General features: G+C 40.4%; 1 protein-coding gene across 4 annotated transcripts in view; it reads left to right on the top strand.

Moving 5' to 3' along the window:
• The window catches only part of Ptger3 (prostaglandin E receptor 3), a 73,064-nt gene extending 70,646 nt beyond the window's left edge, over positions 1-2,418 (top strand). For all 4 annotated transcript variants that reach the window (XM_076933438.1, XM_034501498.2, XM_034501499.2 and 1 more), the window contains one exon: positions 1,507-2,418. Coding sequence is in view for 3 of the 4 variants with exons in the window: in XM_034501499.2 (XP_034357390.1) it covers positions 1,507-1,587 (81 nt within the window). In the remaining variant the exon portion in view is untranslated. The remainder of the gene's footprint in view (positions 1-1,506) is intronic.
• The last annotated feature ends 15,163 nt before the right edge of the window (positions 2,419-17,581 follow it).

The following is a 17,581-nucleotide window of genomic DNA, read 5'->3' on the forward strand; positions in this document are numbered from 1 at the left end:
AGTGTTCTTAATAAGATGCATAACAAGTGTCTTATGACTCAGTCAGTATCTTAATTAGATACCAGAATCCAATGTTTTTGCCACATGGCCAGCTCATTCTCAGTTCCTCTTTGGGTTTGATTTGATTTGTATAAACTGTGTCCTCTGGAGAATGAGCGCTCTGTAAAACTGAGCACAATGAAGACAGAAATGACTCTTAAACTTAGAGCATCAGTTCTTCCCCAACACTGTATTCACCATGGCTCTTAGGGACTCCAGAGCCAGGAGTAGACTGAAAGAAGTCTGCCAGCTTGATTTTGGTCATTAGCCTATATCTGAAAGAGAGGATGCGAAAGAAAGGGTTTCATTGCTTTTAATGACAGCACACTTGTAATTTTTACACAAGTGACATAATACTCCTTTATTTAGCATCTGTGAGATCCAATGTGCTATCCTAGACACACTGTGGCTCTCCATTGTTGCATAGAATGAAGAAAAGACAGAGGGTAACTTATTTCCATCTTTTTTTTGTTGTTAATTTCACCCTAAGGCTTTTTATAAAAATCATTTATTATTTTTTAGTGTGTTTATGTCTGCAAATGTGTCTGTGTGAGTGTATCTGCAAGGTATTTTTAAAAAATAATTTATTAGTTATATGTCTGTGCTTGTGTCTGTGTGAGTATATATACAGGTGTGTGTGCATATGCATGTTTGTGTGTGTGCATGCATGTGTGTGTGCCTGTTTGTGTGTGTTACTATTTGTGTGTGCATGTGTGTGTGTGTCTGTGTGTGTAAGACAGAATTTAGAGGGGTTTGTAGTTGCTGTTTTGTTTAGTTGGTTTGGGTTGTTGTTATAGTTAGCTAGCTAGCTAGTTAGTTAGTTAGCTAGCTAGTTAGCTAGTTAGTTAGTTAGTTAGTTTGACAGGGTCTTCTACAGTCCTAGCCAGCCTCAAACTCTATGGAGCAAAGGGTTGCCTTGAACTCTGGATTCGCTTCTCTCAGCCTCCTGGGTGCTGGAATTACAGGCATCACACTCAGCTACAAGACTGCTTCTTCTTATGCTTGCATTTTCTTTCAGCTTAAGAAGATGTTCTAGGAGTGTGTAATGTGTGAGCTATAATGCCCTCGAAAACCACGTACAGTCAAAATGCCTTCTAAAAAAGAATTAGAGATTTTAAGTTCTGTCAGTGAGAGTCTCTGAGTTGTTTCACTCTAACTAGAACTGGCACAATGCCTTATCTAGCAGAAGACTGTTGATTTGATGGAAGGCTACATTTTACAGGATTCTTAATGACACTCTTCCTGCTTATAAAATCACAATTATATACTTATTGGCACTTGTATCCTAAAACTGTATTTGATGTACCCATATTTGACTTTATTTATAAAACATACCTAATTTCTACACATGTGTTTTGCCTCTATATGACATATTCATTTCTCATTTATATTTTACTTTTATTTTTACACACAAACACATTAACAATCATTCCTACTATACTTACAGTTCTTTCTCTGTTTTAACAGATGATGAACAAACTGAAGTGGACTTTCATTGCAGTACCTGATTCCCTGGGTCTGAGAATTTCTTCCCCCAGGGAAAGATAACTGAACATTTTGGATTGTATCTTCTTTTGGCCTCATATTTTAAATTTTCCTTGCCATTAAACACACTGAGACAAGCTTTTTAGGATAATCTGAGAGTCTGGCTGTTAGCTGGTTCCTGTGAAGGACTGAAGCTTCTTTCCTTGAGGAGGGGGCAAGACTTCATAAAGCAGCAGAGAGACTCAGTGCAGAAGTATCTTCATCTCCAGCCTCCAGAACCCTTATGGACATGGACACCTTCATATGTTTGATAGTCTGATTCTACTATATAGATCTGAAACAGCAGCCTAACTTTTTCACAGTGAAGCACTGATATGTTGAGGGCAAATAGCCATCTAATAAACCAGACAAAATAATACTAAACAAGCCATCTAATAAACAAGACAAAAAAAGCCTGCATAAGAAGGCAGGAGAGATTGTGCAAAAGGTGTTTGTGCCAAGAAGGTATAGGGCACCACAGAGCTGTGTTCTTCTCAGTGAGGCTTGGAAATAAGGTTTCTAATTTAATTCTAATTATTGGCCCCTTCGTAATTCAGGAATCATGCCATCATTTCTCTGCTTTTAAAGGGAGAAGTTTAGATAAAGACACATTCCATGTGTGACTAATAGTTCCAAAGCTAGGTGACTAAATGTTCAGTCAGAGCTGTTAAAAGGAAACCAGCTAATTATCATTCCAGTTCAATGTTATTTTTTAATTACTATCTACTTAAGATTTCTCATAATTTGTGCTCAGGCAGCACAATCAAAAGGGGGGTGAGAAAATTACTGACAGTTATTCTGCATCTAAGTCTGTGACTTTTTTATTAAATAAAACGATTTTGTGTTGAAATAGTGGACTTTGGAAAATATTTGAGTTATTTAATAGAGTCCATCTGGTACACACTTACGCACTCGTGAATCCAACAACTTGTTTTTCCTTCTTCCACCACCTTTCTGACTCCCCTCTGTCTCCCAGTTCAGCCCTTAGTTCAGCAGATACTCAGTATCTGCTTAGGCACTGCTACGCCACACTGTCACGTCTCTGGGATCTGTAGTTTCATCCTGAACCAGGATTCCATTCTCAGTCTATCCAACTGATCCCTGAATCAGTTGACAACTTCCACTGCTTTATTTTGAATTTGTTTCCTTCTCAGATTTAAGTTCAGTGACCATTATTCAGCGCAGGGTAAAGATCTCCATCAGAGGAATTCCCATCTCTTACCTCTGTGGGGATTGAACTGTCATCTACTGTTTCATCGTCACAAGAGAGGGCTCTGAACAGTTCTCCACAAGTCTCATCACCAAGATTAGATGCAATGACATCCCATTGATAGGATCAGGTGATGTAGCAGTCGCATGGTCTTTGATTCAAAGTTGGATTTGACTTTCAATACACCACGCATAGGCCCTGTGCCCTTGAGAAAGCCTCTGCACATCCTGCTGGGTCTCAAATGGACCCAACTATGAGCTGAAAACTGTAATTTCCCATAAGGTTATTGTCATGATATCTAGGAAGTGTATGCAGTGCACAGTTAGGCATGGCAGTGATTAAATCTTTGTTTAGAATTATTTCAAAGTACTCGATATGAGCTTTCAGTTCAACTTCAGATTGACTTCCTTACCATATGGGGTTGAATGTCATGGGCAGAACCCACTTCTAATGCATATATTCTTTTTTTTTTTTGGTTTGGTTTTTTTTTTTTTGTTTGTTTGTTTTGTTTTGTTTTTGGAGACAAGGTTTCTCTGTGTAGTCCTGGCTGTCCTGGAACTCACTCTGTAGACCAGGCTGGCCTCAAACTCAGAAATCTGCCTGCCTCTGCCTCCTAAGTCCTCCCAAGTGCTGGGACTAAAGGCGTGTGCCACCATCACCCGGCTAATGCATATATTCTTATCTGCAAGACCTCTCCATCATTTTACCTCTGCAGAACTTCAGACTTCCCACCTGTTCTCACCTTGTCTTAGGCTTTGGACAATTCACACCCCTGTGTGTCCTCACCTGTATCCTCATCCTGATATTATGTGGAGCCCACAGTACTACAACACCACACTCTTCCTTAAGCATTTTTCATGGGTATGTCTTTTTCCCCTGAAAAAGAATGTTCAGAGCCTCTTTTTCTTCTCTTTTCTTTACCAATCTCCTAGCACCATGTTGTCATGTTTGACACCTAGAAAGTTACTATTCACTAATAAATTATCAGCAGAGGTGACATTTTTATACAGGACTCCCAGTTTATAACAAGAAGGAATTTGGTGGGAAGCTGCTTCTATTATTACCATTCAGCGGATTTGAATGCATCTGTATCCAAGCAAACTAGTTCAATGCAACAATGTAAACCTCCTTTTGCAAAAGCAATAATGTTGCAGTAACTGGAAATGCTTGGCAAAGGTGATTCTCAGGTACCTAATACCTGTGATTCTCAGGTACCTAATTGTTGGGAGCCGACTTTAGCAGAAAGCGGCTAGATCAACTTTACAGCCATCTGGAACCATATACCCTGATGAAAGATTTGGTTTTCAATAGCCTACAACAGCTGAAGCACACTCTGATATCCCACATATTTTGTGTTGCTGCTTATTGCCCCCAGCTACAAGGTGCACGTGGTGGCCACGTCTGCAAGGCATTGCGGTGCACGTGCTGTCCACGCTATAGATGCCTGTAAGGCTTACGTCATATCAACACCTACAAGGCACGTGGTATCCACGCGCCTACAAGGCACGTGACAAAAGCCTATAAATAGCTCCAAATTCCCTTCAATAAACGAGACTTGATCAGAATCTCTGTCTTGTCTCCATTCTTCGCGTCTCTTCCCCTTTATCCCCACTCTCTCTCTCGCTAGACCCTGACCCTCGGACCAGAACGGGCAGTACGGGCTGCAACAGTTTTGTGCCCAAGCGTGGGGGGGTTCGCAACAGTTTGGCGTCCAACATCGGGCTCCAGTAGAGCAACAGTTTGGCGCCCAACGTGGGGCAGCGGGAATGAGAGACCCAGTGAGGGACTTTACGGAAGAAGAATCTGTTGGTTGCCGCAGGAATCTGCCACATTGAGAAAGGTAAGAAAAATGGGACAAGAAATTAGTCAACCTGAATCCAACTCTCTGTTTTGGTTTGTTTCGAGAAAGGTAATGAAAATGGGACAAGAAATTTATCAGCTTGAATTCAACTCTCTGTTTTGGTTTTGTTTGCTGCTCACATGTGTTAATTTTCTGCTTTTGTTCTTGAATGCTGTCATTTTGGTTCAAAATAAAAAGAAGCAGAAGCGTAAGTTAGAATCCAAAATACAGCCAAAGGTTGATGACAATTTGTCAGAGCCAGATTGTGCTGACCGAGAGGAAGAGGAAGTTAAATTTTATGACGCTGAAATGCCCTCTTTCTATGTGCCTCCACCTCCAAGTGCTCCCCCAATGGAGACAATGGTTGTAGATCCTAAAAAGGAGTTACAGGACAAAATTACTACCCTTAAACAACTGATAGAGTTAGAAAAAGAGTATCAGGGCTTAAGTAACCAGTTACAGAAATTAAGGACAGGGAAGAGGTCTCAAGAGACTAACTGCGAAAATCCCCCGGATTTTCACGTTCCTCAACCTGGTGTCCAAAGGCAGTCCCTATCCTCTAGCTTTAGTTCAGCTACAGATCAGCCAGAGGAGGGAGACGCTAAGGCTTTCCCTGTATCAGAGACCAGAGACGCTCAAGGGGTTGCTTGGAGACATCACACAGGGTTTAATTTTCAAATTATTAAAGAATTAAAAAATGCAGTATCTCAATATGGTGCCACTGCTCCCTTTACTCTTGCAATTTTAGAATCAGCTGCAGAGGAGTGGCTAACTCCTAGTGATTGGAATATGTTAGTGAGAGCAGTTCTTAGTGGTGGTGACTATCTTATTTGGAAATCAGAGTATCATGAGAATTGTAAAGAGACAGCTAGGAGAAACATTCAGGCAGACAATGGTTGGTCCTTTGATGCCTTAGTAGGAGAAGGGCAATTTGCTTCTAGTGATAACCAGATGCAATATGACCCAGGTTTATATGCTCAAATTCAAAATGCAGCCATGAAGGCTTGGCGTAAACTCCCAGTAAAGGGAGACCCTGGTGCATCTTTAACAGCAGTCAGGCAAGGGCCTGATGAACAATTTTCTGACTTTGTTCATCGATTAATGACAACAGCAGGGAGGATTTTTGACAATGCAGAGGCAGGTGTAGATTATGTGAAACAACTTGCATATGAAAATGCTAATCCTGCCTGCCAAGCGGCCATTAGACCTTATAGGAAAAAGACAGACCTTACGGGATATATCAGACTCTGTTCTGACATAGGTCCCTCTTATCAACAAGGCTTAGCTATGGCAGCTGCTATGCAAGAAAAATCTATAAGAGATTTTTTGACAAATAAAGACAGAAAGACATGTTTTAAATGTGGTAAGCCTGGACACTTTGCAAGAGATTGCAAAGTAGAAAATGAGTTAAGCCAGAGACAGCCCAGAAAACAGCCTGGGCTCTGCCCACGTTACAAACGTGGAAGGCATTGGGCTAGTCATTGTATGTCTAAGAGAGACGCACAAGGTAACACCCTTTTCTATGATCAGGGAAACGGGAACAGGGGCCAGCTCCAGGCCCCGAACCAACACAAGCCAAAACAGGCTTATAGAGCAGTCAGTGTCCTACCAGCAAATACCAATCCCTTTCTGAACTTAGTCGAGCAACACCAGGAAGCGCAGGACTGGACCTCAGTTCTGCCACCCACACAGTATTAACCCCAGAAATGGGACCTCAGGCTTTACCCACTGGAGTGTTTGGACCACTCTATCCAAATGTGTTTGGCCTGATAGTGGGAAGAAGCAGTACTACTATGCAGGGATTACAAATTTTTCCTGGAGTTATAGATAATGATTATCAGGGTGAGATTAAGGTAATGGCGCAGGCAATTCAGAACATAGTCACCATTCCTACAGGAAAGAGGATAGCTCAACTATTGTTACTTCCATTGTACCCTACTAATCACAAATATAAGAATCCTAAAAGAGGGGATCAAGGTTTTGGTTCCTCTGATGCATACTGGGTACAGCCTATAGTTAAACAAAAACCTATGATGACAATCTGGCTAGATGGAAAGGCATTCCAAGGCTTGGTTGACACAGGAGCTGATGTGACTATCCTAAAACAAAGTGATTGGCCTACTACCTGGCCTCTGACCCCAACCTTAACCAATTTAAGGGATATTGGCCAAAGTCAAAATCCACTACAAAGCTCTAAGGTGCTAACGTGGAAAGATAAAGAAGGAAATACAGGAAATATACAACCCTATGTCATCTCAGGCCTTCCCATTAATCTCTGGGGCAGAGATCTGTTATCCCAGTTGGGATTGATTATGTGCAGCCCTAATGAAGTAATCATGGCTCAAATGGTAAACTCTGAGCTTTCCCCAGACAAAGGATTAGGAAAAGGTGAAGATGAAATTATTCATCCTACTGAAGTTTATGGTAACAATGAAAGAAGAGGCTTGGGGTATTTTTGATGGGGGCTACTGATTCAGCTGCACCCCTAGGATGTTGTGCGGATCCCATCACCTGGAAAGGGGACTCGCCTGTCTGGGTGGATCAGTGGTCCCTAACCACCGAAAAATTACAAGCTGCCCAGTTGCTAGTGCAGGAGCAATTACAGGCAGGGCATTTGGAAGAGAGTAACTCTCCCTGGAACACCCCAATATTTGTCATTAAGAAAAAATCAGGAAAGTGGAGATTGTTGCAAGACTTGAGGGCTGTTAATGCAACCATGATTAAAATGGGAGCCTTACAACCTGGGCTGCCCACACCGGTGGCCATACCTTTAGGTTATTATAAAATAGTTATAGATTTAAAAGACTGTTTTTTTTACTATCCCCTTACATCCTAATGATAGAAAACGTTTTGCTTTCAGTATTCCCTCTATAAACTTTAGAGAACCTATGAAAAGATATCAATGGAAGGTATTGCCTCAGGGTATGGCTAACAGTCCTACCTTGTGCCAAAAGTTTGTGGCTTCTGCCATAGAGGGTGTTAGAACTATGTGGAAGCAAATTTACATGATTCATTTCATGGATGATATTTTGATAGCTAGAAAAGATGGAAAACAGGTACTCCAGTGCTTTGATGATCTTAGAACAGCTTTACAGACTGCAGGGTTACAAATAACACCAGAAAAGGTGCAATTACAAGACCCATATACCTATTTAGGATTTCAGATTAATGGTCCAAGTATTATTAATAGTAAAGCCACACTGAGGACTGATTCCCTTAAGACACTTAATGATTTTCAAAAACTACTGGGAGACATTAATTGGCTAAGACCATATTTGAAACTTACAACAGGAGAATTGAAGCCTCTGTTTGATATTCTCAAGGGAGATCCTGACCCTAAGTCTGACAGGGCTCTAACAGAGGAGGGTAGAAAAGCCTTATAGAAGGTAGAGAATGCTATTTCATCCCAATTTGTAACTCATATTAATTATTCTAAGCCTTTATATTTTCTTATTTTTAATACTAAACTGACTCCTACTGCAGTTTTTTGGCAAACTGCACCCATATTATGGGTTCATCTTCCCTCATCCCCCAAGAAGGTTCTTAATCCATACTATGCAGCTGTAGCAGATATGATTATGTTAGGCAGAGATAACAGTCAAAAATATTTTGGAAAAGATCCTGATGTCATAGTACAACCTTATACAAGGCATCAGGTTGATTGGCTTATGCAGAATTCTGAAGTCTGGCCTATTGCATGTGCCTCATTTGCTGGTCAGATAGATAATCATTATCCACCAGATAAATTGGTCCAGTTTTGTAATCATCATGAATTTGTTTTTCCATCTCGTACTGCACATGAACCTATCAAGGAAGCATTGCTAGTTTTCACTGATGGTTCCTCATCAGGAACAGCTGCTTATGCCTTTAAAGATCAAGTAATCTCCTTTGCTACATCATCTGTGTCAGCTCAATTGGTTGAATTACATGCTGTTATTGCTGTGTTTCAAACATTTCCAAGTCAACCCATTAACATTTATACAGATAGCTCATACATAGCTCAGTCTATCCCTCTGCTAGAAACTGCTGCACAAATAAAGCATTCCTCAGAAGCAGCTGATTTGTTTTTACAGTGCCAACAATTAATTTTGAGGAGAAAGTGTAAATTCTTTATAGGACATCTGAGAGCCCACACTGGGCTACCAGGTCCTCTCTCTGAAGGAAATACTAAGGCAGACCTAGCTACTCGAATAGCTGCAGTGACTTTATCAGATCAAAAATCTAATTTGGATCAGGCCATAAAGTCTCATGAGTTACATCACCTTAATTCTAAAACCTTAAGAGTTATGTTTAAAATTACCAGAGAACAAGCTAGACAAATTGTCAAACAATGTCAATCATGTGTTAAACTTTTACCAGTTCCTCATTTGGGTGTAAATCCAAAGGGACTGATACCAAACAGTATCTGGCAAATGGATGTTACTCATTATAATGAATTTGGCAAACAAAAATATATACATGTATGTGTAGACACATACAGTGGTTTCATCTATGCAACATTACAAACTGGAGAAGCAAGCAAGCATGTGATTGCTCATATGCTTGCTACAATCGCTGTATTGGGTGTGCCTAAACAGATAAAAACTGACAATGGCCCAGGTTATACAAGCTCCAGTTTCCACCAATTTTGTGAAAGATTGGGAATACTACATAAAACGGGTATTCTATATAATCCACAGGGCCAAGGTATAGTAGAAAGGGCACATCAAACCATTAAATGTCAATTTGAAAAAATTAAAAAGGGGGAATGGTACCCTACCAAGGGATCCACCAGAAATATCCTTCATCATGCACTCTTCATTTTAAATTTTTTAAATTTGGATTCTGAAGAAAAATCTGCTGCAGATAGATTCTGACATCCTGATACAAAAAAAAAAAAAAATTTTGCAACAGTCCTCTGGAAAGACCCATTAACTAGAACCTGGAATGGGCCAGACCCAGTGCTTATCTGGGGAAGAGGTTCTGTTTGCATATATTCCCAAACTGCAGATGCTGCACGTTGGCTGCCAGAGAGACTGATTAAACAAATAGACAACAATAACAAATCCAGGGAGGAGAAACCCCCTGAGAAGCGTATTTTTTCTTCACAGGAAACATAAAGATGCTTCACAATTGCCTTCAAATTGGAACAGATCAACGAGTAAACCTGACTTGGGAAGTTATCAGTGCTGAAGAAGACATCACCACCCATATCTCCAGGGTGGCTCTATTGGACTCTTGATTCCCTGACTTATGATTTAGTGGGGAACTAGATTGTTTTAGATTTAGTGGGAATTTAGATTAACAAAAAACCCACTACCACAGTTACTATAGTTGTTTTTTGGGTTTGAGATTGACTAGAGCAGGAACAGGGATTTCCTTAGTTTTCTTTAGATCAAAGCTATGATCAGTTTTGTATTTATATAGATTTAGATTCTGATATAAGACATTTATAAACAGAATAGAAGAGGCTTACACTTTTTACTCCTCTGATAGAGGGAGTTATGTGTTACCCTTAAAAAAGAGTGTTGCTTTTATACTGACTGTTCAGACATTGCTAAGTCTCTTGTCTCTTGGGTTAATAAGGTTCAACAAACTGATGGCTTTTGTACGAGATACTATTCAAATGAAACCCATACAGGTCCACTATTACAGGCTGAAAGTAGGGGACTCTGAAACCTCTGTCATCAAGACTGATGAGGATTAACCCCTAACTTACGCGCTAAGCCGGATAGTCAGTGACGGGTAAGAGAGCATACCGAGACCCTTGCCCCTAAAAGAAGGGAGGCCTCACCATCCTAAGACAGGAGCTCAACCAATGGCTGTTGAGTATCCAAGGACGGGAAAGGGAGGCTGGGGTCCTTTGTTCCAACCTAGGACAGACACGGTTTCCGTAAGTTTTCCCAGCCTTCCCTTTTGAAAAAAATTTAAAAAGGGGGACCTGTTGGGAGCCGACTTTAGCAGAAAGCGGCTAGATCAACTTTACAGCCATCTGGAACCATATACCCTGACGAAAGATTTGGTTTTCAATAGCCTACAACAGCTGAAGCACACTCTGATATCCCACATATTTTGTGTTGCTGCTTACTGCCCCCAGCTACAAGGTGCACGTGGTGGCCACGCCTGCAAGGTATTGCAGTTCACGTGCTGTCCACATGCTATCTACGCCATACATGCCTGTAAGGCACACGTGCTATCCACGTCTGCAAGGCATTGCGGTGCACGTGCTGTCCACGCTATAGATGCCTGTAAGGCTTACGTCATATCAACACCTACAAGGCACGTGGTATCCACGCGCCTACAAGGCATGTGACAAAAGCCTATAAATAGCTCCAAATTCCCTTCAATAAACGAGACTTGATCAGAATCTCTGTCTTGTCTCCATTCTTCGCGTCTCTTCCCCTTTATCCCCACTCTCTCTCTCGCTAGACCCTGACCCTCGGACCGGAACGGGCAGTACGGGCTGCAACAGTTTTGTGCCCAAGCGTGGGGGGTTCGCAACAGTTTGGCGTCCAACATCGGGCTCCAGTAGAGCAACACCTAATGCCCTCTTGTGAATCGTCTGATCTGACAAGGGAAAGCATGTGTCTGTGTAAAACATGTATGGTGCTGTTTTTAAAAACAGGTTTTTATTTTCAGTGCAGTTTTAGGTTTTCAGCAAAACTGAATAGAGTTCAAAGGATACTTTGGTTTTGAGTTCAGAGAAATCACCTACTGCTAACTGAATTCACCTGGAATGCTGATCTCCTCTAAAGTGCACTTGTGAATTCAGTGACATGTGAATTAATTTTTAAGCCTGTCATCTTCGGTATCAACAGTAAACACTCTCATTCTAATGTAATTAGATCACAATAATGGCTACTTCTAAAAATAAAACAAGTTCGTTCTATTGGGGTGCTTCCCTGGTGGATTTGATCAGTAGGTTTAAACCACTTGTAAGACCAACCATAAAGCTTAGGGTTAAGCACAAAAAACTGTGCAACATTAATGTGCTAAGTAGATGTGCAGACATGTGTTCTTGCTCTTTTTCACATGTATGTAATGGATTCTTTGTAATATATTATGTAAGATTGTATAAGATACTACATCCATTGTGTGTACGGCTCATCGTCGTGATGTATTATACATATGTAAGTTACTATGTGTGACATATTGCATGTCACATGTCTAATGTGTCCTGTGTAGTATAGTGTATGTAATCTGTTCTGTAGTGACCTCCTGGAGAGTACAATCTCTACTTCTGTCTTCTTGCACCAGCACAACCAGTGTGAATGAACACAAATAAAGCAAATGTCCACTAGGCTATGTGTGCAGCATGAATCCAGGATAACAGGAAAGTTTGACAAGTTTGCCATCAGAACCAGGCAACAGAAAGCAATTGTGCTGGTCTCTTGAGACTGGGCTTTTATTAGAAACGGTATTTGTTCCAGAATCCGCAGGAAGAAAGAGAAAGGTAGATCCATTACTGTGTATAGGTATGTGTAGATACATGTCTTGCAGTTATTTACAGTAGCTACAAAAATGTATAAAAAATGAGTTTAATTGGTCTGTTCTTTTATTATTTATAAGAAAAGCCAAAAATTTAAAAAATGAAGTGAAAGTTATAAGAAAACTATAGAATGTATTTAAAGCAACACAGCCTTTTCATACCCTCAATGGTTAGGAATGTATCTGAGGCATATTAAGATAGCTGCCATAATGTGGGTGTCTTAAGGTTCTGTTCACTATGCTTTAATCACTATGATGACTTAACTATCTCCTTGTTGTCTTGAAACATTTGTGCATATGTGTTCCAGGAATCCCAGGTTTACTAAATGCTTTGTTGATTTTTAATGTCTAGGCACACAATGTAGATGAGAATGGTTCTTGTTTCATCCAAGTCTTAATGCTTTGTTTCCATTATCTGATTTTTTTATATATAAAAATAATTTGTGTGAAACCTATTCTAATAGCCTTTAGAGCTATTTTTTTGGTTTTTGGTTTTTTATACTGGTCATGAGTTTCCTGTGGACAGAACCTGTACTTTACAAACCTTGTGATCTGACGGACCCAGGAACCATGCTGGAACCAAACATGCAGAAATAATCAATAAAGACACAGTTGTTCGACATCTCACTGTAGCATGTGTAAATGGTGCTGAAGACATCCTGGGCTATCACCCTCTAGCTTGCTATTTACCCAGCCCAGAATGATCTACAAGAACTGTGCTTTGGATTTTGAATGAATGAGTTTATTCAGCATATAGAAAGAGAAAGTAAGAGTACAGAGTGAGAAGCACATAGAGAGAAGCAGCTGACAGCAAAACATCAGACTCAGTGCTCACAGCATCCAGCAGAGATGACTGGGGGAGCACAACTCCGACAGTAAGCAAAGGTGACATCATCATATTGGGGCTTACAAACACCCATCAGAAAAAGACTGAGGGAGCCCTGCTAAAGCAGGTAGGTGGAGTTCCCAAATGTTCCCAGGCAGAGCAGAGGGTCCCCTTAAGTGAGATGTCCAAATGAAACAGCAAATGGGAGAAAGATCCTGTGATTAAACTGAATGCTCGCAATAGCCATCAGACACCAACTGGGGAAATTTGGAATAAGCTGGAGTTCCTAATTAGCTCTCTTTCCATGGGTGAGCTTCCCATTCCCACTGTACACATTTCCATATTAAAAAATAAATAATACAAACCTTGGTTGGACATGACATTCTTTTTTTTTCTTTATTGGATATTTTATTTACATTTCAGATGCCATCCCATTTCCCCATTTTCCCTCCCTAGAAAACCCCTATCCCATCCCTGCTTCTCCTTTTTGCTTTTATACTTTTTTTTAAAATGTTAATCAAAGGCTTTATAAGTTTGGTAATGCTCAATAACAAGATGCCCATACAATTAGAAGTGTAACCCAATACCCAACCTAGATATACCAACTACCTTTGACTGGCAGAGACACTCCATGTTCCCTGCCCCCCTTGTCACCTAGCTCTTCCTCTCCTTCTCCGCCTCCTCTCCTTACTCCTCCTCTTCCTCTCCTTACTCCTCCCACCTTGGCTTCTCCTACATATCATCCTTCCTGTTAAAATAAAACTTTTCTCTTAAAATACAATTAGAGCATAACTATACCAATTTGTGTCAGTAAGGTACAAGATAGACCTAATACCCAGTCCATCATTTTGTTGACTAAACAGAACCTCTGTCATCCCTCCTAACTAAAAGGCTCAGTTCTGAACTGGCTTTTTTTCTTGGCTTTAGAATGAATGTCAGCTGGAAACCATCCTCTCAAATCTTTTCTCTCAAAGTAAATAGCCGGGATTGGCTATGAGACTTATAAGTCTTCAACCCCGTCAGAAATCCAGAATGACTGAGTTAACTGAAATTATGGGAAGCACAAAGCATAGCTTCTAAAACTTAGTCAAATTATAGAGACCGCTGAACACCTGGACAGTCCCTATACTACAAAATGTTGGAGCATCCAATGTTCAGCCTTCTGGCCCAGGATCATCTGACAGACGGAGTGATACAGAATTATTAAGGGCTAATTACTCTGTCTTGGCAGATATAATCAGTCGATTATTCCAAAAGTGTTGGACATGACATTCTTTAGGGAGCAGTTTTTTTTAATTCTTGAAACCATTGGCTGTTTTTCCCTCTCCCCATTGCAGAGCCATGGACCCACCTGACTCAGGACAGGGTGTGTTGGAAGACTCTTGACACATACAAGCTTGAGTCTATAGTGCAAGGAACAACTGGTTTATGCAACCTGCTTCTGAATGAGCGTATAGCACATGACAATTTACCAATACAATGTGCATTACATATGCCCTCCTTGACCTTGGGCCATTGGGATAGTCTTTAAGTTTTTGCACACTTCTTATAGAAAGCAATCATAGGAGTGACTGTGCTTCTAGAAGTGAATAAATGCAAGTCTATGTGTAAGACAACATTTACCTGGGTTTTTGCCTTTCCTTGGCACCAGTGAATTTTAGACACAGAAGGCAGAGGATACAAGGTATAGAATATAAATGGAGCATCTAAGAGAATGGGAGAAATGGTACATTTTAAAGGGATTTAGACTAAAGTGTAGTGATTTGTTTTCATAAATAAGCATATCAGCTGTTGTCAGTGAGTGTCAGTGCTTAGTTTACTTCTTTGGTGAATGACAGTAATGGTTTTACATGGTTAGTCAATTTAACTTTTAGCTTGAATGCCAAATTCATTTCAGTGCCTTATAGTTACACATGTAATATGTCTAGAGCAATACTTTGGGAAAACAACCCAAATGTCCAGTTATATATTAAAGCATAAGAAATAATCACTAAAATGACCCAGCCAGGGGGCTGGGGGAGAGGGGGGATGTGCTCTGGAGGTTAGGGGTAAAGAGATGGGCTCTGGTGGTTGTGGGGAGGGGATGTTCATAAAGACTCCATGCCACTGACATGTTAGCATGAAGCCAGGCAAAGGCTCCCAACATCAGTGAAAGGTTAAAGCCAGAAGGGTGATAAAAATTGGAAGATTTAATCAATTGTGGCCTGATTATCTCTCTGTAAATAGCTATAAATGGCTCACAATAAGTAGCTATAAATAGCTCACTGAGTGTTCTAAGGCAGGTGGGAAAGGTGCTGGCTGGGGCTTGGGTGGTAAAAGATATGAAACAGATTCTTAGGCAATATTAAATAAATGTCATACTAAGGAAATATGGGGGAAAAGTAGGTGGCCTTGGGAAAAAGGAATAAAATATCAAACTCATCTGTTTTTCAGTGCTCCTTAAATACTCAGTTCAACACAGTCCTCTCAATTCTGTCTCCACCAGCAGGACCAACTCTGAGTCTCCTTCATTCCCCACCTGAATCACCCTGACAGGAGCTGACTTCTGATCTTGGACCCTCAGGTCATTTTTTTTTTTTTTTTTTTTTTTTTTTTTTTATGATTTAACTTGTTTTAATGTAGTCTGCTATAAAAATGAAGACTTCTGCATGGTACACTTGGCCTTACAACTGTTAATGACTAGATAATGCTTATGTTACACCGAGCACATCATTAGATTCTGCTGACCAGGAACAGTTTCTCTGACATGGTTAACACCCAAACTGTGAATCATGGAACTTCTACTTAGCATACACACTCACAATCTACTGCAAACTGAAATACTAATCTATAACACCTAGCTGAATTATTGGATCCATTTCAGGATTGTGCTTATTATCTCAGAAGATAGGAACTAGCAAAAATACACAGTTCTTTTGCATATCCCCACCCCTGTATTATATTGTAAAAGAAATATTGTTCAGTGCACCCCCTAAGAAATAAACTTCCTTATATCATTCCTTTTTCTCAATCTCTCTCTCTCTCCTCTCTCTCTCTCTCTCTCCATATATATATATATATATATATATATATATATATATATATATAATCTCCAAACAGAGGAAGAGCACAATGCAACTTTGAAGATTACCATTTAAAGCAAGAAAGGTAGGAACACTCAGGCACTGCAGTCTTTCCTGCTGAGAAGCTTCAACTTCTGATCATCACTGGTCTGTTTTGGCTCCACAATAGGGATAAATTCAATGCAGGACTGCTCTGGACAGTTTCACATGTCTTCATCATTTCAGCAGCCACACTTTCATGTGCCATGCATTTACCTTAATCACTTAAACTGTAAGCTATAGAGTCAACAGTGCCCTCTGTTGTTGACTTGCCCACTGAGATTTTAATCACCTGCCTCCTGCCTACTGACTCAATGGGTTAATAAAAATATAACTAAAAGTTATTAACAACTAAACTATTAGGGAGACTTTTTGTTTTCAGCTCTGTGGTTCTAGAAGAAAAGAAAATCAAAGTCTAATTCCTTGTGAATTATCTAACCTGGATGGGTCCACTGAATCCTTTGGTTTTTCAAACACATGATCACCCATTCTCCTTCCCAATAAAAGGTTACAGTAGGCCAGGGGCTTCAGTAGGCCAGGGGCTTCTGGGTAGCTGCTGGCCAGAACAATGTATGTAGAGACACCAAGGCCTTTCTCTCTCCCACTTTGGATATAAAACTGTGTAACCAGTGTCCTGAGCTGGTCTGTTGGGAGTTCTGCTTGGCAAGAGCAAGAGTGTTCCGTTCTATGGACTTGGTCAGATGTAGCTGATACAGTGGAGAAGCCTGGAGGTTTCTGCCTCAGATCATCTTCTACACCTGTGACCAGAGTCACATTTTATTCATAAATTCAAACCTGCTTGTTATTTTCTTTCTTAACCCTTAACGTTTTTTTCCCATGAGATTCAGGATAAAATTCAAACCAGGGAATGCAGACCATGGAAGTTTCTACAGTCCTCTCTCTTGCACTACCATCTTGTTGTCTAGTGAAGATAACTTGTGCCTGCTATCCCTGCACACTGGGCACTCCCTCCCCATCCCTATGTGGAAAACCTTAACTCACCTTTCAGCCAAAACCCCTCTCCCCCAAGGGATCTTTTTCTCCTTTTTTACTAACTGAGGTCAAACTCAGCGCCTTCTGCTTGGTAAGCAAGCACTCAACCACTGCATACCGCAACTCAACTTCTTTCTTTAAAAAAAAAAAAAATTCTGCATAATGATTCATTGATTCATCTGCCTATTATTTTTACAGTCCAAGGTGAGGACTACTTTCTTTCCACTATCAGATGTGTCTGTCACAGTGTGTAACAAAGAGTTTGTACTCAACAAAATCCTATGAACAAAAGAGAATATTTTCTAGCAATTAAACATAAAAAATGTGAACAGAAACAATAACCCCAGCTGTCTTGACATCTAAGCCATCCTTCATGACATACAACACTCACAGTTTCTGGACAACACTACCACTATACTAGACTACAAAATAGATTGGTATCAATCAGAAAAATGGTAGATGCTAAAGGGAACTCATGGGGATTCAATATGGTGTCACCAAACCTACCACTTACACAAGTCACTCAGGGCTAGTCAGACAAGAGTATCCTGGCTTCTCGAGAGGTTGTGAGTCAGTTTGAC

This window comes from Arvicanthis niloticus, chromosome 4, assembly GCF_011762505.2.
Source record: "Arvicanthis niloticus isolate mArvNil1 chromosome 4, mArvNil1.pat.X, whole genome shotgun sequence".
NCBI lineage: Eukaryota > Metazoa > Chordata > Mammalia > Rodentia > Muridae > Arvicanthis > Arvicanthis niloticus.